Genomic DNA, 23,903 nt, shown 5'->3' with positions numbered 1-23,903 from the left:
AATTAGGAAAGCATGGTGGTGGTGCATACGTGTAGTCCCAGCTACTCCAAAGGCTGAGGTGCAACAATCGCTTGAACCCAGTAGGCGGAGGTTGCAGTGAGCTGAGACCACGCCACTGCACTCCAGCCTAGGCGACAGAGGGAGAGTCTGTCTCAAAAATAAATAAAAAAAAGAAGGATTTAATTGAAATATAGTGTGCATGCTAAAAATAGCGAATATTTATACATGTTTAATTTAATGAATGTTCACAAGCCAACTACACTCATGGAACTCAGAGAGCACTCAGATAAAGAGAACGTATTGGCACCCAGAGGTCTCCGTTCGCTTCCTTTCAGGCTCCGACTGCGTTCCCTCAGTAGCCCATATCCTGCCTTTCAATCAGTATAGATGAGTTTTTCCTCTTATACATTACAGTGATGAAATAATAAAATATTCTTCCGCAATTAGTTCTAATTTTAAAGATAAATTCTCTAATCCAGATAGTAAATATGTTAGGCTGTGTGGACCCTAGACACATTTGAGCCTCAACTAACTCTGCTACTGTGGCTTGAAAACAGCCATAGGCAATACATAAGCAAATGAATGTGACTGGTATTTCGATAAAACTCTATTTACAAAATGAGGCAACTGGCTGGATCTGGCCCATAGGCCTAGAGTTAGCCAATTCATGCTTTCATTTGTAATTTTATTGTGAGTAGCTATGAGGTCACGCCTGGATTTCACCTTGGGAAGGGGAGGGAATCAATGGTGATAACACTGTTTGGAACTCTTCTTTGGTCTGGTAATTACCAACATTCTCCAATGTTCTTCTCTCTGTTGATACTTTTGTCAGGTTTCCCAGCCAAAGAGAATCATCATAATGAAGAAAGACAAACAAACAAACAAAGAAAAACAAAACACCGACATAAATTTTCTGAAGAATTATTGCAGGAACTTAAGGAAATATTTGGTGAAACCTGTTACCCCGATTACACAACTAGGAAAACACTGGCCAACAAATTCGGATGTCCAGTGAATGTAATAGACGTAAGTTCAAGATTTTTTTTTTTTTCTGAAACAGGGTCTCACTCCTGTCACCCAGGCGGATTTACAGTGGCACAATCCCGGCTCACTGCAGCCTCCACTTTCCGGGCTCAGATGATTCCCCCACCTCAGTCCACTGAGTAGCTGGGACTACAGGAGCACACCACCCCACTGGGCTTCGTATTTTTTGTAAAAAATGGGGTCTTACCGTGTTGCCTAGGCTGGTCATGAACTCCTGGGGTCAAGAGATTCACCTGCCTCAGCATCCCAAAGTCCTGGGATTACAAGCATAAGTCACCACATCCAGCTGTTTCCTATAAAATTAAAGGGCAATGAGTACAGATGAGGTAGAATGCAGGGGACTGGATAGGAAGGTACAGAATTCAAAGAAATGGGAGAGAGCGATCAAAATACATATGTATATACAGTTAATCCTCCATATCCACTGGGTCCACATGCAGATTTGGAAAGTTAAAAAATGAAAATAGGATGGGTGCTGTGGCTCTCGCTTCCAGCCCTGATCACATCACTGCATTCCAGCCTGTGTGACAAAGTGAGACTCTGTTTCAAAAACAAGGGGAGGTCGGGGTTGGCGGGGGAGCGCAAATAACAATACAAAAATTTTAAAATGATACAAATTTTAAAACAATACAGAATAAGAAATATTTATGTAGCATTTGTGTTATATTAGGTATCAGGTATTGTATGTCATCTAGAGATGGTTTAAAGCATATGAGAGAACATGCATAGTATCTATGCAAATGCCACATCATTTCATATGTATGAGGGCCTGAGACATCCTCAGACGTTGGTATCCATAACCAATTTCAGAGAAAATTGTATTGTATACACGCACACAACAATATGAAAAATATAAAGAATTAAGCAGTATATAGCATTTCATTGCATAAGAATTAGTATTATGTACTTGTGAAAATACAGTGGGTATGTATTGTGAAAATCAGACTACAGTGAGGCAAATTTGGAAGCAGTGGATGAGTGGATGCTGCTGTAGTTAGTGGTGGTGACAGTGGTTTGGGCCAGCTTGCTAGCTGTGCAGATGGATGGGACTAATGAGACTGTAGATGTTTGAGATGAAGCTGACAAAGTTTACCATGTGTGGGATATGCTGTGAAAGATAAGGTGGACTCAAAGGTTACTTGGACGTTTAAGTCTATGGAAGATGAGAGTTACCTACTAAGGAGGGGACCTAGGGAGGAGCAGGTGTGTCAGAGAAATCAAAATTTACATTTTGGACACATGAAGTTTCATATGTCAGATAAACATCTAAGTGCAAACACTAAGTGAACAGTTGAATATGCAGTTCTGAAGGGTTGGGAGAGCACTTAGCAAAGATTTAAATCTGAGAGTTGTCTGCTAGTGAGCTGACTGATGGGTGGTAGCCCCTAGTAGCTTCAGAATGAGGGTTGAAAAGATCCAGGCAGGATTAGAAAATTGGGACTTTCAACCCTATCCTCCAACTTCTGGGGAGGAGGTGGAGCTGAAGGTTAAATTGATCACCAAGAGCCAATGGCTTAATCAATCATGACTCTACAATAAAGCCTCCAGGAAAAAAAAAAAAAGGACTGAGTTTGAAGAGGGTCCAGATAGTTGAACATGTGGAAGTTCCTGGAGGTGGCTTATCCAGGGAAGGCAGGAAAGCTCTGCATCCCTTGCCCTATATCTCACCCTATGCATCCCCTCACCTATATCCTTTGTAATATCCTTTCTAATCAACTGGTAAACCTGAGTGTTTCACTTAGTTCTGTAAGCCACACTGGCAAGTTAATAAACCCACAGAGGAGGTCAACAGTAGCCCTGACCTGAAGCCAGTCAGTCAAAAGTTTCAGAAGCCCAGACTTGCAACTGGCATCTGAAGGAGGGGCAGTCCTGCAGGACTGAGCCCTCGACCTGTGGGATCTGACAGTATTTCCAGGTATGTAGTGTCAGAATTGAATTGAAGGACACCCAGCTTGTGTGCACTGCAGAACTGTTGACCTGGTGTGTGGAAAAACACATTTGCTCATACAAGCCTTTCCATGTTGATTGTTGTGGTATGAGAGCAGAGAAAAAATGGTTTCTTTTTTTTTTCCCTCAGAGTCATACAACAAATATATGCTCAGGAAGTTATTCAAACAATTGTACTCTTTAGTTGTAACCTGTAAACTAATGCATGTAAGAATTATGTGCATATAAGAAACAGAAAAGTGGGCCAGGTGCAGTGGCTCATGCCAGCACTTGTATTTTTTGTAAAATACAAGTAATCCCAGCACTTTGGGAGGCTGAGGCGGGCAGATCACCCGAGGTCAGGAGTTCAACGCCAGCCTGGCCAACATGGCGAAACCCCATCTCTACTAAAAATACAAAAAAATTAGCCAGGCGTGGTGATGCACCTGTAATCCCAGCTACTCGGAGTCTGAGGTAGGAGAATCACTTGAACTCAGGAGGCGGAGGTTGCAGTGAGCCGAGATTGTACCATTGCACTCCAGCCTGGGCAACAAGAGCAAAACTCTGTCTCCAAAAAAAAAAAAAAGTGAAGAAAAGGAACAGAAATGTGGATGTCAGAAAACACACCACTAATTCTCCTTACCGAGAGAGTATGAGTAAAGTAGCAGGGTTGTGTGAACAATGCACGACTAGGTGGGACAGCTGGGAGCCTCTTCTGTAGCACAGAGTGAGTTTCTTGGTGAACAAGCAGAACATTGCATATGGGTCACAAACAGGTTGGGGAGAGATTCTGGAAAGCCACGGTTTACAGGTAAACCATGGTGTCACTGTCTCCAGTGAAGGAGGTTATGGTTCTAGAAATGCACAGTGCGTGACCTGTGTTACCACATGTGCCTCCTAGGATAGATTGCCTTTATTATTTATATGCTTTAATGTCAGCAGGCAAGTCAGGGACTCTGTTTGGAAGACGCTTAAGTAGAAAAATCTTCCTACATTAAGGAATGCATACAAGAATATATTCAGATAAGTAGAGTCAATAAAATAATATGATCTTTTCTCTCTAGAATTGGTTCCAAAATAAAAGAGCCAGACTTCCACCTGCAGAAAGACACAGATTATTTCTTCTTCAGAAAAAGCATTATTTTCCAGTCCGAGCCCATCCATTTTTAAGCTGCCAGGAGGCCCAGGCTGCAGCTCCCAACTATGCCACAGAGCAGAGCTTCTCTGGAGCACAGGGGGTTTTGATGAGTACAGCTGGTTGCTCCCCTCTGGAGAAACAGAGGATTCCCAGTCAACAGATGGGCTACAATTGCTTCTCTTTGGAGAACCAACAGATTCTCAGTCAACAGGTGGGCCCCCAGTGCTCTTATCTGGAGAAACCGGGGATTCCCAGTCAGCAGGTGGCCTCCCAGAGCTACCATCTAGTCACAGGCACTGAAAAGCAACCACGCTGTGCTGTGGAGTATGGAGGTGACACAGGAAGTGCGCATTCTACTGACTATCGTTTTCTCAGCTACAACTCTGCAGTATGCCTTCATCCTCCTCCATCTTCTGTGCCATATTTTCATGGAGAAAGGACTGAAACCAGGGAAAGCCAGCATGCAAGCCCCTTCCTTTTGGATTATGCTCAAGGTGCATATGGGGTGAAGAAAGACCATTGTCATTGCCCATTCTCTCTCTCACTGCTGCAAGAACAGCAGCAGAATGATTGGCAGTATCACCTGCAGCAGCACCAACAGCCTCAGAATTACTTAGAGGGGATGATGGTCCAGGAAAGGCTGCCGATGGACTCGGGTCCTTGGGATCTAGGGAAGCAGTGGCCCTCGGCTCAGTCACAGCTGCAGAGTCAACTGCCTCCGAATAATAGAAAGCCATTGTGTTCTCAACTGCAGCACGTGCCTCCCCAAATAGCTGCCGACTCACCCCTGCTGCCTGTGGGGCAAGATATGCAGGAAGGGGCTTCAGAGCAACCCAGGGCCAAAGGGCAGCAACTTTAAGGTGAGGAGTAGGCAAGGGTCTGCAGCAGGGAACCAAGGATGCAGCTCTGCAAAGTAATGCTAAGTGTCAGAGAACCACAGTCACCCACACAGTAGTGCAAGGCAGAGCCCTTACCAGAAGCCTCCACATTAATAAAAGAAAAAAAAAAAAAAAAGCCAGGTGAGGTTGTTTGAGCCCAGGAGTTCAAGAAAATCCTGGGCAACATGGTGAGTCCCTGTCTCTATAAAAAACTTTTTTAAAAAATTAGCTGGGCATGATGGTGTGCTCCTGTGGTCCCAGCTACTCAAAAGGCTGAGGCAGGAGGATCACTTGAGCCTAGCAGTTCGAGGCCAGCCCAGGCAATATAGGAAGATCCCATCTCTACAAACAAAACAAAAAAAAATAAAATAAAAATAAACAAAAAAAAATTAGCTAGGCATAGTGGCTTGTGCCTATGGTCCAAGCTACTTCAGAGGCTGAAGTGAAAAGATCACTTGAGCCTGGGAGGTGGAGGCTGCAGTGAGCCATGATCATTCCACTACACTCCAGCCTGAGTGACAGAGTGAGACCCTGTCTATGAAAAATAAAATAAAAAAGAAGAAGAAAACTAAAACTGTCTACAGTGTCCACATGTGTTATAGCTCCTGACCATATAGTTTATGGTGGCCTTGAAAAGTCTGACTCCATATAATATGGATTGAAAAACCAGCAAGCACAAAGACTGCAGGAGCATTGCTCAAACCACATCATGCAAAGTCTAACGACATTTTGCCTTCAGAAGAAGGAGGCTCCTGCCCAGCCTCTGCTTCAGGCATTGTTCCCCTCAGAGGCAATATAGCCAACAAGAACAGAGTAACCACGAAGTCCCACAGCAGTGACAATTGGATGGGGGGTTCTAAAGGCTACTCTTACAAAACTCTCTCCTCCATGGACCAGAGCAGTATCTCCAGGATGTGAAAATGGCCTACCAGGACCCAGCTGTATCTTCTCAGCAGCCAGCCCCACCGAAGAAGCTCTGCCTGTGAAGGGAGCTGTGGCAACATCAGCCCGGCCTTTGTACATCTCAAAAGCAGCCCAGTATAAAGGCAGGAGCTTTTAAGTGTAAGGCATTTGAAGACACAGTACATAAAGCCAGGCACAATGGCTCACACCTGTAATCCTAGCACTTTGGGAAGCCAGGGCAGGAAGATCTCTCTGAACCCAGGGATTCAAGACCAGCCTGGGCACCATGGCAAGACCTTGTCTCTAGAAAAAGGAAGAAAACAAAACAGTACAAGAGGACTCTGAAAAGCCTCAGGAAGTTGCTGTGCTGAAGCAACCCCCACCAGCCCTCTTAGCTGACAGCTGCTGCCCAGGAATCCAGAGTTTGTGACCACATCATCTAGGGATGTGATGCCAAGGCCAACAAAGATCTGAAGTACCCAGGTGAGTCTCTGAATGTCAGGTGCTGACCTGATTTTTTAGAAAAGATCAAGTGTCTTTGAACTTCCAGGTCTTTTTAATAGTTTTGGTCTTTGACATGTAGAATTATTTCTCAAAGATTCCAGAGTTCTGTCAAAGCATATATTATCATATGAATTAGGCAACTTGCGTTAAAAGCTGAAATTTCCCACCAATTCTCTATTAGATGTGTCCTACATAGAAATTCTTCCAAGTGTTCCAAAGAATACACAGCCATAGAAACACAGTATATCAAGTTGACTGATGAAGAATCAAAATAAAGTATAAAGTAATAAGCTAGCACAGTTAATAAGAATGAGCTAGATCTATAGATACATGTGAGATTTATGAGGCACAATGTTTCATTGTTTTTTTCCAGAGCAGGAGTGGATGTTTATTTAAAATGACTTTAGAACAGGAAAGAAAGGAAAGTAAGTTTGAAAGGTCAAGTGTGGTCTTTAACCTTGATCTTAGGACTTTATAGGGTGACCCCTTTTCCATGATTCTTCTTTTAGAGCAGTCTGCCCATATGTGCAGTGCTTGAAAAATAAGCACACAAAGTGTGTTTAGGAAGTTGTATGTGTACCCATCTGAGGCTTTTCCTACCCTTTCTGGTGGAGTACCTCCAGGACATATTCCACCATTTTGTCTCTTGACACACATGCCCCAGAATTTGCTGCTCCCTGGCATCTGCATTCAGTTAACACTTTAGTGTAACAGGTATGGACCATCAGAAAATGGCCTCTCCCTGGCCTTGGTGGCCAGTTTATTGCCTTTACAGAGGCAATGTGAAACTTGCTGAACCATCACCTGACTTTCCTAGGGGGTGGGAGAGAGCCCTCTCCTGCCTGGCTCATGCCTGTCTAACTACCTGTAAAATTTTCCCCCTCAAGAGCCCAAGACCTCAAATCTTTGAAAGAAATTAGATAAAGGTCAGTCTTATTTAACTGCTTCCCGCTGACAAAGGGGCTGTGGTGGTTCTGCAGGTCTTGGCCTCTTGCTAGCTGTCAGGGTAGGAGGGTGACTCCGTGGGTTGGCAAAAGTAGTATCTAGCAAGGTCCAAGGGAGACATGGGCAGGAGTTTGCCTTCCTGTCCCACTAATGGGCAGTCTAGGGGTCCCCTGTAGAGGGGTGCCTCTTGAATATTGAGAGGACAGTATCCCACACTGAGGATCATCTGGAGCTTGATGGCCTGAAGGCGACAGGAGACAGATCATGTTACTAGATTTAGAAGACATAGACCAAAGCAAAATAAGGGAATGAGGACAGCTCCAAAAAATTGAGGCTGCCAAGATACCCAGGTAACTGGTAGCCATGGTCATGCCTGCTAAGACTTGGGCTGCCGACTTATTTCAATGTGTCCAGAACTAGAATATTGGTCCAGATTTTTAAGTTACCCATCTCTTTTGTTTCTTCTGAGCTGCAGTGAGAGATCACCAGTTGGTTCACAGAAATAAGCAAGGTTAGGCTACAATGCAGACAAAAGCTTAGAACTGATGACGTTAGAAAGTAACAGTAGGTGTACCATTAATTGTGACACATAGTTTTTCTCTTTACAGTCCTCCTTTTTATTAAAATCATGATAGGAATGATTTGTTTGTAAAACAAACTTTAGTCTTATCATATTTGGCCTGATTGCATAAAATGCAGCTAGGATAATTATTTTTACATAGGCTTTTAAAATTGGCTTTGATGGAACTCTGTTCCATAAGAAATCTCAGATAAGACATTTTAAAAGCCAAGCACAGCCATGGGTTTGTACCCTCAAATACCTATGAGAAGGGTAGATTTGTCTCCTCTTGAGGTCTCTAGATAACTTGGAGCACCTGGGCCTGTTAGACAGTGACATTCTTTACTCACCACAGGTTAGGTCCCCATACAGGGACTCTGTAGACAAGGTATGAGGCCAGTCTCCCCAAGGAACTTTTATTGGCCCTATAAGTCAAGCTTGATTTCCTTAAAGGAAAGCATGCCATTCCAGTCAAAGTCCTGGCAAAACAGCCAACTTCTCCAATGGTGTCCTGTTGCAAAAGAAAACATTCTAATTGCATTTATGCAAATAACTATATTGCCACACATTAAGAATACTCACACATAGTTTCCAAATTCTGGAGAAATCAGGTAGAGAGAAACAAATGTGCTCCAAATTTTGTTCACAGGAGTATACTTAATTGTGAAAAACTGTAAATAGCTCAAAAGAAATGTTTTCTTGGCTCTGAAAAACAAAGGATTTTGCAAAAAGTCAAAAAGATTACTCTTCTATTAGTTCAGTGCGTTCAGTTAACTCTCATTCCACTTGATATTCATGAACATTTCAGCTGTTAATATATGTAACTGCTTGGCTATCTGCTTTTAATTAAGCTGACTTTTAACCATAGCGCTCTTAAAAAAAATCATTTTACATCTCTTATTACCCTACTTTATCCAGGCCAAACGAACAGTATTTCTGGCCTTTGAACATTACCAAAAGTAACCTCACAGGTGAAACAAATCTTAACTAAGGTTATGACTTAACCATGAGCATATGAGGTGCTTTTAAAGAGGTGGCAAGCAGTTTTTAAAACATTTGAAGCCTCCACAGGTAGCTCAGAGAAAGGAAAATTCAAGAAGGGAAGTCAGAAGTCATTCATGGAGGGGCAGAGAAAAAATTGCCTGCACTATCATATATCTGTGCAGAACATGATGTGTTGAAAGGAACAAGAGCACATTATAAATTGGGTGGAGAAGCATGTGGTTGGTGCAGAGCATCTCTGCACAGCAGGAAAAGGAGACAATTACCAAGTGCATTACAGACCTAAAGCTGCTGGCAAAGAAGGCTCAAGCACAGCCAGTTATGTAAATGTATCTATCCCAATGGAGATAGCTAGAAACAGTTGACTGACTAAATGGAAACTAGTCTATGTGACAAAATATTTCTGTATTGGTGTCTACTGAAGTTGTAGTTTACCTCTCCTAAAAATGAAAAGTTTATTTCATACAGTGAGAGAATGAAATCTATCAGCCAGTCAGATGTTTCTCATCCTTCTTACTCTGCATCTGAGTTGTTCCATAATCACTTCTGAATAAGCAGTTTGCCTTTATTAAAACTTGCTGCCTAACTAAAAATTACCAGGTTATAGTTTAAATTTGTAATTCTACCATCTTTCAATAAAGTGACAATTGAATGGGAAAAAAAAGTTATCCCCCCTCAAGAGATTGCTCAGTTAGATTTTTTGCTAGGACTTTTCTGAATAAGTGTGGTATATTTCGAAACCTCTGAGGTAGGGCTTTCTAGGTTGAAGCTATTGGTTAATGATTTAGGTAGCTTTCCTGGGAGAAATAAGGCTATTAGAGAGAAAGATGAATTTAGAAGACAGGTAAATATTCAGTGAGCACTGATCTTGGAGATGATATTTTTGCCCCAAAGAGGTGTGAGGTATTTAGACATTACCAAGGACCAGTGGGAGAATGGTAATTGGTCCCTTAAGTAATAAAAAGGGGTATGGATCTTTTATTTGAGGGGAAGAGATGCCATTTGCCCTACCCAACAGGCTTAGCCCTGTCCTTCCTGTTCTGCTCTCAGTTATGAAAGACTGAAGAGGCTAATCTGAGGACCTCTTGCACAGGGGCACTGGGTTCCAAGGCTGACTTGTAATTTTCTCCTAGTTCATTTATAAGCCAAATAGTTTAAGTTTTGGAGAAATTAAATTTTTCCCACTTTTAGGGGATGCATCCAAGGGGCATGTCCTGTGATATGAAGACATGACTACCCATCTGGGAAGAGAGAACAGAGGAGGAAAAAAGAAAAAAATAAAAAAGAAGGCATCCCCCCTTTCTTCTATTATCCTGAAGAGGGCATTTCCCATCAACCTGGGCTCTGGACTTAACCAGTCTTTACAGTCTACCCTTAGTAACTGTATCATCACAATTACCCACTTGAGAACAGAGGGAATACAGAAGTGAACAGTGAACCCCTGTCTATCTCTGGGCTTCTGGAATTAACTAGTCCTTACCAGAGACACAATGTTTAATTTTAAAGTGAGTTGCCTAATTAATAGTATAGTACAAGAATTATCAAAATTAAACAAGGTAAAGCTAGGTCTTGTAAATCTGGAATACACATAAATATATGCATACACACATAGTAAAAAATATTTCTAAAACTATAGATACTGTATTGATAGTCTTTAAAGTACTGAAAGTTTAATTTGGACAAGATAAAAAAGAATAGCTTTTCTCCTCTGTTATGAAACTGAGAAATAAAAATAAAATTCTAAGGGCCCAACCTACTGAACAGACCACATCTTGACCAAGGGGACCCAAGAGAAAACTGAGTTCTCGGCTGGGTGTGGTGGCTCCTGCCTGTAATCCCAACGCTTTGGGAGGCCAAGGCAGGTGGATCACCTGAGGTCAGGAGTTCAAGACCAGCCAACACAACATGGTGAAACCCTGTCTCTACTAAAAATTAGCCAGACATGGTGGCAGGCACCTGTAATCCCAGCTACTCAGGAGGTTTAGGCAGGAGAATCACTTGAACCTGAGAAGCAGAGGTTGCAGTGAGCTGAGATTGAGCCATTGCACTCCAGCCTGGGTGACAGGAGCAAAATTCCATCTCAAAAAAAATAAAACTGAGTTCTCAGCCATGACAGGATGGGAGGTCAGACATAGCTCGTTATACCTGTTCCTTCACTGACTATCATTAAGCTTTCTTCTGTAAGAGCTCAAAAAAACCAGCCCTTTCAAAAGATTCCACCACTTATATCAACCAACTGCTTGACTGCTCTCCCTTCTTTTAGCAGTTTCAGCATAACAACAGATGAGCTTTTCTTCTGATGAGAGACCACCAACCATGGAATGATCCTGGCCAGTCTATGACGAGTGCCCAGTGAGGGTTTTTGTGTCCTCTACTTCACCTTTGGATGTCAAAGAGCACAACACTCCACCCTGGGATCATGCTGATGCCGCCATCTTTGAACATGGGTCACAGAGAGGCATGAAGCTCAATTGCATATATATATATATGTTTCTCCTTTCATAAATATGCATTATTTTCTCTATAGCTCATTGAATATGTATATCTGGCCACCCCATCCAGCTTAAATTCCTGTCTTATTCTTTGGACCCTTGAAGTATCTATTTCTAGTTTCTGGCTGGGGAGCTATGCTTCCCAGCTTGTCAGAACGGCCACCCTGCAGGCTACAATCCTTTATGAAAAATAAAGCTCTCCTTTCCATATTTATGAATCTTATCATTCTTCCGTTGACAAAACATAGCATTATAAACAGAAATGTGAATAAAAGTATACTAGCGTCTGTGGATTCACTGGATTTTGTATGCACACAATAACACCGTCTGCCAATAAAAGTATTCTTTCTTATTTCCAGTCCTTCTACTTTCACTTTTCTTCCTTACTACTTGGCTGAGAAATGCAGTAAAATGCTAAATCGGGGTAGAAACAACATCATTGCCACATCGCCAAGCTTCACATCAGGTATATTTCCAAACATATATTACCAAATATGGGCTTAAGGGGTTCCCTTTTATTTCTGTTGTTCTTCTCCCCTCAAAAATCTGAAATCTCTCTGAATTTTTAAGTTTTTAAATGTCTTTCTTCATCTGTTGTGATGATGGTATTTTTCTTCCATAATCTGTTCATGTGGTGACTATTGTAAAGCACTGCGATTTTAGAAAAATCCAACTAGCTTATGACATACCCTTTTTATGTATTTCTAGATTGGAGGTGCCAGTAGTTTAAGATTTTGGTGTCTATGTTCATGAGTGATATTGGCTTCATTTATTCCTTTATTAAATGCTTGAAATTTAAAGTGATTCTGCCTGGCTCTGACATTATTTTCATGGAAACATTGTTGACTACTGACTCTATACAATTACAAGACAAGCATTTCTCTTTAGATCAGTTTTGGGGACATTGAATTTTTCTTTTTTTCTTTTTTCTTTTTTTTTGGACGGAGTCTTGCTCTGTCACCCAGGCTGGAGTGCAGTGGCTCAATCTCTGCTCACTGCAAGCTCCGCCTCCTGGGTTCATGCCATTCTCCTGTCTCAGCCTCCCAAGTAGCTGGGACTACAGGCGCCCCCCACCACACCCAGCTAAATTTTTTGTATTTTTATTAGAGATGGGGTTTCACCATGTTAGCCAGGATGGTCTCGATCTACCGACTTCATGATCCGCCCACCTTGGCCTCCCAAAGTTGTGAGATTACAGGTGTGAGCCACCGCACCCAGCCGGGAAGTTAAATTTTTCTTTTTTTTTTTTTTGAGACGGAGTCTCGCTCTGTCGCCCAGGCTGGAGTGCAGTGGCCGGATCTCAGCTCACTGCAAGCTCCGCCTCCCGGGTTCACGCCATTCTCCCGCCTCAGCCTCCCGAGTAGCTGGGACTACAGGCGTCCGCCACATCGCCCGGCTAATTTTTTGTATTTTTTAGTAGAGACGGGGTTTCATCGTGTTAGCCAGGATGGTCTCGATCTCCTGACCTCGTGATCCACCCGTCTCGGCCTCCCAAAGTGCTGGGATTACAGGCTTGAGCCACCGCGCCCGGCCTGGAAGTTAAATTTTTCTAAGAATATATCCATTTCATCGAAATCTTCAAATTTATTATAAAATCACCCCAACATCCTCTTAACTTTTTCATTCCTAGGGCATATGTAGCAGTGTACTGTTTGTAATGTTTCATATTTGGACTTTCTATGTCTGTTCTTGATTGTTTGCCAGACGTTTGTCCTCTCAAACAACCAGTGTCTGTGGGAAAGACCTCAATGCTCTTTGTGAGCATGACTGAGGGCCAGGGGGCCTGTCTGGTTAGGGTCCTGGCCCTCTCCCAGACAGCCAAGGTGTCCCGGCTCCCACCAGTGGGTACCCACATCCCCTAGCCACTGAGGGCCTCTGTGAAAAAACATCTGCACGTTTCAGGAAGGCCCTGTCACTGCACAAAGGATTCCTGAGGCCCTGGGACTCAGGCTAAGCAAGGACTTAGTAAGAGCGGGTCGTGTTGCAGGCTTGCATGCAGCAAGATCCCATTTTCCTCCACAAAGACAACTGCTCACAGGAAGGCCCAGGGCCCCCAACAAGCCACTTTCACTTGTGTCCTCCTCAGACTGCCAGTGCCTAAAAACCCAGGGTGGGGAAGCCTCAAGGATGCGGTCCCGGATCTGGCAAGGCATGTTCCAGTCCTGGTCACGTGCACACTGAAGCCTTAGGAGACAGAAATGGGGACTCAACCTCAGGGGTCAAAATCAAGATTTAACCCTTGGAGGGCTGTCATGGCCTGAATTCTGCCCAACCCCCCCATTCATATGTTGGATGCATATGTTGAAGTCCAAACCCCTAGTACCTTCAAATGTGAGGGCCTTCAAAGAGGTAATTAAGGTAAAACTGTAATAGCCAGTTGGGTTTATCTTGTCTGCTGCTCAGAAAGCCAGATGCCCTGAGAACAACAGGTATTATAGCAAAGAAAGAGGTTAATCAGGACAGGCGCAGTGGCTCACGCCTGTAATCCCTGCACTTTGGGAGGCCGAGGCGGGTGGGTCACGAGGTCAGGAGATGGAGACCATCCTGGCTAACATGGTGAAACCCCGTCTCTACTAAAAATACAAAAAATCAGCCGGGCGCGGTGGCGGGCGCCTGTAGTCCCAGCTATTCGGGAGGCTGAGGCAAGAGAATGGCGCGAACCTGGGAGGCGGAGCTTGCAGTGAGCCGAGATCGGGCCACTGCACTCCAGCCTGGGCGACAGAGCGAGACTCTGCCTCAAAAAAAAAGAGGTTAATCATCACAGGGCCAGCCAGGTGAGAACAAGGAGAAACTTCTCAAACCCATCTCTCTGATAATTCGGAGGCTAGGGCTTTTTTAGGATATTTTGGCAAGCAGGGTGCTGAGAAACAATTTATGAAATCATAGGGGTATGTAAAACTGTCTTCATACAGCTGAGCTAGTTTCTGGGAGGGGGCCTCACGGACCAGGAGGGGCTTTTGATCTACTAAAGTGCCAAATCTGAAAACTATCTCACACACTCATTCTCTGAGTTTTACATTCACGATGTTATTTATAGGGGTAGTTGGAGAAGTTATAAATTTTGTAACCCCTGGCTACGTGACTCTGGAGTACTCAACAACCTATAGAAAAACACCCTGATCGAAGGCAGGTTATTGGTTAACTATGCCTATTTTTTAGAAAAGTTTAAGTCCCTGCCATAATTTTAACCTTGTCTTATGAATGTTGCTTTACCCTCCGAATTGGTGGGGGCAAGGAGTGGAAGGGCTCAGTTTTTCTTGCCTCATGTTTAATTATAAACTAAATATTTCTCATAGTTATCTATGAGAACTCTGTGTTAGAATAAGATAAAAAAAGCGGGGGGGCGCTGTCAGGTTAGAAGTAAGATGAAGTCTACCATATTAGATTATTCTTATTATAATTCTGCAAAAGGCTGGGCACCGTGGCTCAGGCCTTTAATCCCTATACCTTGGCCTGGCCAAAAGCACTTTTAAACACTCAAAACTATACAGTAAAAAATCATTAATAAAAATGTTGACCAGGCTGGGCGCAGTGGCTCATGCCTGTAATCCCAACACTTTGGGAGGCCAAAGCGGATGTATCATCTGAGGCCAGGAGTTCGAGACCAGCCTGGCCATCATGGTGAAACCCCATCTCTATTAAAAATACAAAAATTAGCCAGGTGTGATGGCACAAATCTGTAATCCCAGCTACTCAGGAGGCTGAAGCTGGAAAGTCGTTTGAACCTGGGAGATGGGGATTGCAGTGGGCAGAGATTGAGCCACTGCACCCCAGCCTGAGTCACAGGGCCAGATTTCATCTTGAAAAAAAAAAAAAAAATGAAAAGAAAAAGAAAATGTTGACCAGACATAGTGACTAATGCTTATAATCTCAGCACTTACAGAGGCCAAGGCAGGGGAATCACTTGAGCCCAGGAGTTTGAGGCTCCAGCGAGAGAGCCAGGCCTTGTCTCTAAAAAAGAAAAATAATGCTATATTAGAAACTATTCATTTAATGCAAAAGAAAGCAGTCAATGTCAGGCCTCTGAGCCCAAGCTAAGCCATCATATCCCCTGTGACCTGCACGTATACATCCAGATGGCCTGAAAGAACTGAAGATCCACAAAAGTGAAAATAGCCTTAACAGATGACATTCCACCATTGTGATTTGTTTCTGCCCCACCCTAACTGATCAATGTACTTTGTCATCTCCCCCACCTTTAAGAAGGTTCTTTGTAATCTCCCCCACCCTTAAGAAGGTTCTTTGTAATTCTCCCCACCCTTGAGAATGTACTTTGTGAGATCTACCCCCTGCCCGCAAAACATTGCTCCTAACTCCACAGCCTATCCCAAAACCTGTAAGAACTAATGATAATCCCACCACCCTTTGCTGACTCTCTTTTCAGACTCAGCCTGCCTGCACCCAGGTGAAATAAACAGCCATGTTGCTCACACAAAGCCTGTTTGGTGGTCTCTTCATACGGACGCGCGTGACAGTAAATATGATTTTGGGCACACCAACATCTGTATCATTCAGGGTTCAATCAGAGAAACAATCAGTAATGTTCTGAGGTCAAATCTAATAGTGAACTAGTGAACTATATATATGTGTGTGTGCCTGTGTGTATTTATATTATATAGGTACATATACATCTATACACATACACACTTGTACATATATATAAAGACATATATATGCCTTAGTCCATTCAGGCTGCTATAACAAAATATCATAGATTGGTTAGCTTATCAACAACAGAAATTTATTTCTCACAGTTCTGGAGACTGGGAAGTACAATCAGGTTAGGTGTCTGGTGAGGACTCATGTCCTAGTAGAAAGTCGTTTTCTCACTCTAACCTCACATGGCAGAAGGATCACAGGGATCTCCCTCTCTCCCTCCCCCTCTCTGCTCTCTTTGATGAAGACACTAATCCCCTTCATGAGGGCTCTCTTTGATGAAGACACTAATCCCCTTCATGAGGACTCCACCCTCATGACTTAGTCACTACCCAAAGGCCCTACCTCCTAATACCATTACCTTGGTGGTGGAGATTTTGACATATGAATTTTGAGGCTACATAAACATTCAGGCCATAGCAATACAAAACTCACTTCTATAATTCTAGGGGCTGGGTGGGCAGAATAAATTCTGTAGGGCAGGCCCTTCGGAAAAGCAGGTGGAAACTCCTGAAATAGCAGATGAAGCAGCTGAGCACTTATAGAACTTTTTTTAATTTTTACTTAAATAAAATAAGGTCTTCCTGTGTTTCCCAGACTGAATTTTAACTCCTGGGCTCAAGCGATCCTCCTGCCTCAGCCTCCCAAAGTGTTGGGTTTCCAGGCTTGAGTCACCACACCCAGCCAGATGGGATTCCCACCACCCCCACCCCCCAGGGCAACCTCAGCTTTGCTCTTTAACTGATTGAAAATAACCCACCCAGATTATCCAGGATAATCTCATTTACTGAAAGCCAACTGATTATATAACCCAATCACATCTACAAAATACCTTCACAGCAACGCCTAGATTCGTGTTTTATTGAAAAAATAGGAAGTGTAGAGCAGCCAAGTTGACACAGACAGCACCATCGCAATGATAAAAAGACACGAGTTTCAGAAGAGGCGAAGAAAACAAAAAATACAAAGTAAGGTAAGAACATTCTTATACTGTGGAAACTACTATGGCCAAACTGAAATAATTAAACAAGAGTCATATTTAGAAAGGTATTATGAAAGAGACAAAATCATCAAGTAGAATCTGTACTTCCGCTTCATCTAGTTACTTCAAGTTTCTTTCTACAGGTGTTAAATATTTAATGAGGGGATTAAATTGAAAGGTATTTAAGAAAGGGGCGGGTCACCCTGATCCTATATAAAGCCTGTCTTTGGGAGCTGCTCAATTACTGGCTGATCTCCGTGGAGTCAGGGTTTTCTACCCAAGATGAATTTGGACGGTACTTCAGGTGGTAAGTTCCCATCAGCTTTTTCTCTGTTCTTTGGGATTGCTACATGCCTTGCTTATTTTTCAGAGTTTGTCAAAGTTTATAGCACAAACATGATTAGAGGTACAGACTGGTAGAGCAGCAGCTGTTTTTAGCTGATAAACTGTGTTAGAACAGCCATGGGTGCTTTGAAGTTGGACTTGTGAATTTCAAATGTAAGATGGCAGCCATGAGTCCCACACAAGGGTCATCTACCTAAAGTCTTAAAGTTGACAGTTTATGTGGAGGGAAGAATGTATGAACTGTCTAATGGAGCCTACTGAATTTTTTTGAGATATATTCTTTTTCATTAGAAGTACCAGTTCCTGTGTGTCTTATTTCACCTTTTCAATTGTTCCATGAGTTTCACTTTTTTCATTGATTTTTATTAATTTTCCTCCTCCCTACTGCTTCCTCTTTTGGTAATTTTGTACATTTTCTGTGTAAGTTCTCTTTTTGGAAATTTAGGCCATTAATTATCATTTTCTAATATATATATTTAAATGCTTATGTACCCAATTTAGGATGACTTTAGCTATAAAAAAAAAAAAGCAAAAATACAGAGTAATAATAGGACAGGTGTGGTGGCTTACACCTGTAACCCCAGCACTTTGGGAGGCCGAGGCGAGCAGTTCACAAGGTCAGGAGATCGAGACCATCCTGGCTAACACAGTGAAACCCTGTCTCAACTAAAAATACAGAAAATTAGCCAGGTGTGGTGGCGCCCCAGCTATTCGGGAGGCTGAGGTGGGAGAATGGTGTGAACCCGGGAGACAGAGCTTGCAGTGAGCTGAGAGGTACCACTGCAGTCCAGCCTGGGCGACAGATTGAGACTCTGTCTCACAAAATAATAATAATAATAATAAACAAAATGGGGAGGCCAGGACAGGAGGATCAATTGAACCCAGGAGTTCGAGGCCAGCCTGGCAAGATGATGAGACCTCATCTCTACAAAGAAAAAAAAATAGCCAGGCACAGTGGCGCATACCTGTAGTCCCAGCTACTCCAGAGACTGAGGCGTAAAAATCACTTGACCCCAGGAGTGGAGGTTGCATTGACCTGAGACTGCACCACTGCACTCCAATCTGGGCAACAGAGTTAGACTCTGTCTCAAAATAAATTAATTAAATTAAACCACAGATTTAAACCTATAAATATGTTCTTCATGCTATTCTCCCCCTTTTCTGTTCATCAGGCATACTTCAAAAAGAATTCTGGAGAAACAGAATTCAGTATAACCAGAGTCAAAAGGATATCCTCCAATCATGGTTTCAACATGACCCTTTCCCTGATAAAGCTGCCAGAGAACAACTGGCCAAAGAAATTGGGGTTCCAGAGTCTAATATTCAGGTGGGCATTAGATTTCTACTTCATTATCTGTCAGAACCACGGTAAAGAGAAAGACTAGGCCCAGCGCTTTTGCCAGTTCCCTTATATCAGGTATTTTGCTAAGAAACGTTTTCCTGTTACACAAAATTAGAAAACAAATAAAAAGGCCAGGTGCGGTGGCTCATGCCTATAATACCGCTGGAGGCCGAGGTGGGGCCTCATGAGGTCAGGAGATTGAAACCATTCTGGCTAGCACGGTGAAACCCCATCTCCACTAAAAATACAAAAAAAATTACCTGGGCGTGGTGGCAGGCACCCTTAATCCCAATTACTCGGGAGGCTGAGGCAGGAAAATCACGTGAACCCAGGAGGCCAAGCTTGCAGTGAGTCCACATCGCGCCACTGCACTCCAGGCTGGGTGAGAGAGCCAGACTTCATCTCAAAAAAAAAAAAAAAAGAAAAGGAAAGGAAAGAAAACAAATAAAAACAAGGATGCTGTTTATGTATTTTACCAAAGGTGGAAATATCATTTGTATTCACTAATGGGGAAGGAGAATATACTGGCTTAGTCTCTGCCAATAGGTAATTAAGTCATATTTTGAGATTTAGAGAATATAGGAAATGAAATCACCATGAGAATTATGTCCTATATTTTAGTATTAGAATATTCAGATAGATTATTCATATGTAATTACAAGGAAACTGGGGTAAGAATGCATGTGCATTCCCAAGTCTCAGACTATTTTTTAATTTAATGTCTCAAATGCGATTCATACCCACAATGTTTGAAATAAAATTCCATACTGAATTATTTTAAATATAATAGCTGATATAAAATGAAGCTAAGTTAAACCTCTTCAGTTATCAGAGAGATACCTGGACTGGGTAGGGTGACCCACACCTGTAATCCCAACACTTTCAGAGGCCAAGATTGGAAGATCACTTGAAGCCAGGAGTTCAAGACCAGCCTGGACAACATAAAACACCATCTCTCCAAAAAATGTATTTTAATTTGCTGGGTGTGTTGGTCCACACCTGCAGTCCCAGCTACTCGGGGGGGGCTTAGGTGGAAGGATCATTTGAGCTCAGGAGGTAGAGGCTGCAGTAAGCCGTGATTGCACCACTGCACTTCAGCCTGGGAAACAGAGCGAGACAATGTCTGCCAAAAAAAAGAAGATATCTTTGATTCCTGGCATGGTGGTGTGCACCTGTACTCCCAGCTACTTAGGAGGTTGAGGCAGGAGAATCACTTGAGCCCAGACATTCTGTGCTATAGTGTGCTTGTGTTATGCAGATTGGGTGTCTGCAGTATGCGGATTGGATGTCTGCAGTAAGTTTGGCATCAATATGGCAATGTCCCAAGAGCTGGAGACCGCCAGGGTGCCTAAGGAGGAGTGAGTCAGTCCAGGTCAGAAACAAAGCAGATTAACACTCATGCTCATCAGTAGTGGGATCGTGCCTGTGAATAGCCACTGCCCTCCAACCTGGGCAACATAGCAAGACTTTGTCTCAAAGAAAGAAAGAAAGAAAAAGGGATCCCTGTAAATAATATAATTCTATCAGTGAAAATGGTATTTAAACCAATGAAGACCAAGTGAAATTGTGTTTTTAGAGGAAAATAATGAGTTCTGGGTTTTGCATCAAATGTATAGTGTCCAACAAGCCATTGGCTATAAGAATCTCAGTCTGAGAGGATATAGGAGAGAAGAATTTTACTCGTCTCTCCATGTATCTATACTGGATGTGGGAGGCAGGGATTACTCAAGTCCCAGTAACAAAAGTACATTCCATGGGAATACAGGTAATTGGCTTTGAGGTACTGGGCCCACTTGGAATGATGGTGAAAATGGCAAGTTCAGGAAATGATGTAGATAGAGGTTGCCTCTGCTATAGTGTTTATACTTTATTCACTTGTTTCCAGTTTCCATCTGTACTTAAGATTTCTTAACTAAAACTATTCTGATTCATTAATTTAGAGAAGAGATATAACCTCTTAACATAGCATTCACCAAATTTTTTGGTACCAGAGACCGGTTTTGTGGAAGACAGTATTTCCACAGACAAGGAGGGATGGGTAATGGTTTCAGGATGCAACTGTTCCACCACCCATCATCAGGCATTAGCTATTAGTTACATTCTCATAAGGAGCTCACAACCTGGATCCCTCAAATGCACAGTTCACAGAAGGGTTTGTGCTCCTGTGACAATCTAACACAGCAGCTGATCTGGTGAAGCTCAGATAGGTAATGCTCGCTGGCCCTCCACTCACCTCCTGCTGGGCCACCCGGTTCCTAACAGGGTTGAGAACGCCAGCTTTAGCACAATGCCTATGATATAAGAGTGGTTTATTGGATATTGGTTGTCATTAAGACGCTAAATGTTCTTAAGAATATCTAATTATCAAAATAATAACACTTAGAAATCATTAGAAAATATATTGCAATTCTGACTCTAATAATGAGGAAACAAGCAAAGAGTTCAATTGGTTTTGTTAGGGACAAGAGTGACATAATGAGGTGTGTGGCTCCCTAGAAGTCTCCTCATCTATTGTTAACCCTGGGATTAAAAATGACTAAGAGGAAATACGGATGAGTGTTAGCCTAGCTCTTTACTATGGCTAATTCTGCTCTCCTATTTAAATAAATTTTTCTGCAATTAATTCCGTATGTATTGTATGTTATGAAATGGTATTTCCTGTGAAGAAGTGATAAGGGTCAAGAAAAGATATTCAGAAACTGAATTCCTGCTAGGAGGAAGAGAGAGAGAGAGAGACTGCAATCCTTTGAGAGACCTCATAGGGTCTCCTAAATCAAACAGATTTACTTTGGATGCCACAAAAAATGGCCATGAAAGAAAGGCTCCTTTGATTTGAAGGGAGATTCATGTGTGACCCTGAATCGTATGCCAATAGTGGTGTCATTCCTAGGACAATGCATTGCCTTTCCCTTGTGGGTATTATTCCAGCGACAGGTAGTCAAATCAGTTTTGTTCAATTGAATTGATATTTGGAATGACATAGCCTGAGTTGCATGACTGTCACATCTTCTCCTACTTAGGTTTGGTTTAAAAACTACAGAGTAAAACAGAGAAAACTAGATTATAAATGCTTCTCAGAAAAAGATCAAACCCAGGGGCATGACCAGTCCCAGCGTCTAACTCAAGGTAAGAATGCTCAGTGGGTCCCATTGAGAGTACAGTTTTTTTTAGGTGAAAGCAAGTTTATTAGAGAAGTAAATAAACAAAAGAATGGCTACTCCATAGGCAGAGTGGCCTCCCACAATTGAATGAGACAGGCAGGTTCTTCACAAGCAAGCTCGGGGCTTTTTATTTTTTTATTTTTTATTTTTGTATTTTGTTTTGAGACGGAGTCTCACTCTGTTGCCTGAAGTGCAGTGGCGTGATCTCAGCTCACTGCAACCTCTGCCTCCCGGATTCAAGTGATTCTCCTGCCTCAGCCTCCCAAGTAGCTGGAACTATAGAGGTGCGCCACCACGCCCAGCTAATTTTTTGTATTTTTAGTAGAGATAGGGTTTCACCAGTTGGCCAGGCTGGCCTTGCACTCCTGACCTCAAGTGATCCGCTCACCTGGGCCTCCCAAAGTGCGGGACTACAGGCATAAGCCACTGGGCCCAGCCTAGCTCTGGGCTTTCTGGTCCTGCTGCAGAGCAATGACCTCCTCTTCTGCCACCTCGGGGATTCAGAGAGAGCAAATATGGCCAGCATTATCTTCATGGGTTTGTTTTTCCGGTTTGAATATGAAAATTCCCCTAACAGCTTCTATGTTCTCCTTTAGAATACTTACCAAAAGAAGCCCGGCAAAAACAGACATTCATCACGTGGACTCAAAAAAACAAACTAGTGCAAGCCTTTGAGAGGAACCCATTCCCTGATATTGCTACCAGGAAAAAACTGACTGAACAAACAGGCCTGCAGGAATCAAGAATTCAAGTAAGTTCTATGTCTGTGACCCCAACTATATCCTGCCTGTGATACTGCCCCCTGGAGGTGTTACTGAAAAACTTCCAGCTGTCTTGGATTATCAAAGTCATCAAGGGCAATGACGGGGGATGGTAAGTGTCTGGCATTGCAAGTCCCATTTTTGTCAAGGAAGAATTTTCAAATCAAATTGCTATGCACGGATTTGGAATCACTAGCAGAAACTACCCATTTTGAGAACATTGTTAGATTTTCTACAACCTTGGGAGTGTTGTCATTTTAGCTCAGATAATTCTTTCTTGTGAGGGGCCACCCTGTGCATGGTAGAATATTGGTCAGCATTCCTCGCCTCTACCATCTAGATACCAGTAAAGCACCTGCCCACCTTCTCTTCCCCTGTTTGTGACAAGCAAATAATTCACAGACATAGTCAAATGTTCTCCCGTTGAGGGACAAAATTGGCCCCCACAGAGTATTTTCTTTTACCTAAGTTATGGGGATAGTGATTTAGCATATGTTAAGTGCTTATGACTTAGGAGGCACAGTCATGGGTTTATGACACACAAACTCTCAAATACATTTATTTGTGTTTGTTAGTCATTAATCAGATGAATACACATGCACACAAACTATGAATTCTTATGCACACATCCATGAAGAGGAAAAAAATGTCAGCCTGGTCAAGAGATCTCTTTCGCTGATCCATTGTTGCAATTAGAGGGAGAATTCGAGAACACCTGCCTTTCTAGTCAGAGATTCAACTCACCTGTACTTAATTGCTGACTGTGTTATAACCTCAGTGTATGTATTTGTGTTTATGTGTATATACAAACATACACATTACACACACACACATATGCACACATGAACACATGGACTGGAGTTAATTTCACATATAAAATGTATAAGATTTTCTTTTTCTCAAATTCACATAAAAAAGAAAAATAAACAAAAGTAATAAAAATAAATAATAATAAACATATATATACATGATTTCATATATAGTCATCCCTTAGTATCCATGAGGGATTGGTTCCAGGACCTTCCCCTGAATACCAAACTCCAAGGATGCTCAAGTTCCTGATATAAAATGGTGTCGCATTTGAATATAACCTGTGCACATCTCGTGTACTTTAAAACCTCTGTAAATTACCTGTACTACCTAATACAATGTAATTGCGATGTGAATAGTTGTTATACTGAATTTTTCTTTGTATTATTTTATTGTTGCATTGGTTTTTATTTGGGTTTTCTTCCAAATATTTTCAATCCATGGTTGGTTGAATC

The 23,903-nt window shown here is 42.5% G+C and overlaps 1 protein-coding gene across 1 annotated transcript; it reads left to right on the top strand.

Annotated features, from left to right (window-relative positions):
• The first annotated feature begins 801 nt into the window (after nt 1-801).
• Nucleotides 802-7,067, top strand: LOC119627748 (cytoplasmic polyadenylated homeobox-like protein 2). The gene is given in 3 exon segments (XM_038008742.2): nt 802-1,026; nt 4,035-4,934; nt 4,936-7,067. Coding segments are annotated over 3 exon segments (1,215 nt in total). The 3' UTR covers nt 5,026-7,067.
• Nucleotides 7,068-23,903: the final 16,836 nt, after the last annotated feature.

Source organism: Chlorocebus sabaeus, chromosome 5 (assembly GCF_047675955.1).
Source record: "Chlorocebus sabaeus isolate Y175 chromosome 5, mChlSab1.0.hap1, whole genome shotgun sequence".
Classification (NCBI taxonomy): Eukaryota; Metazoa; Chordata; class Mammalia; order Primates; family Cercopithecidae; genus Chlorocebus; species Chlorocebus sabaeus.
Note: the sequence above shows the minus strand (reverse complement) of the source record. Positions and strands in the feature narration are given on the sequence as shown.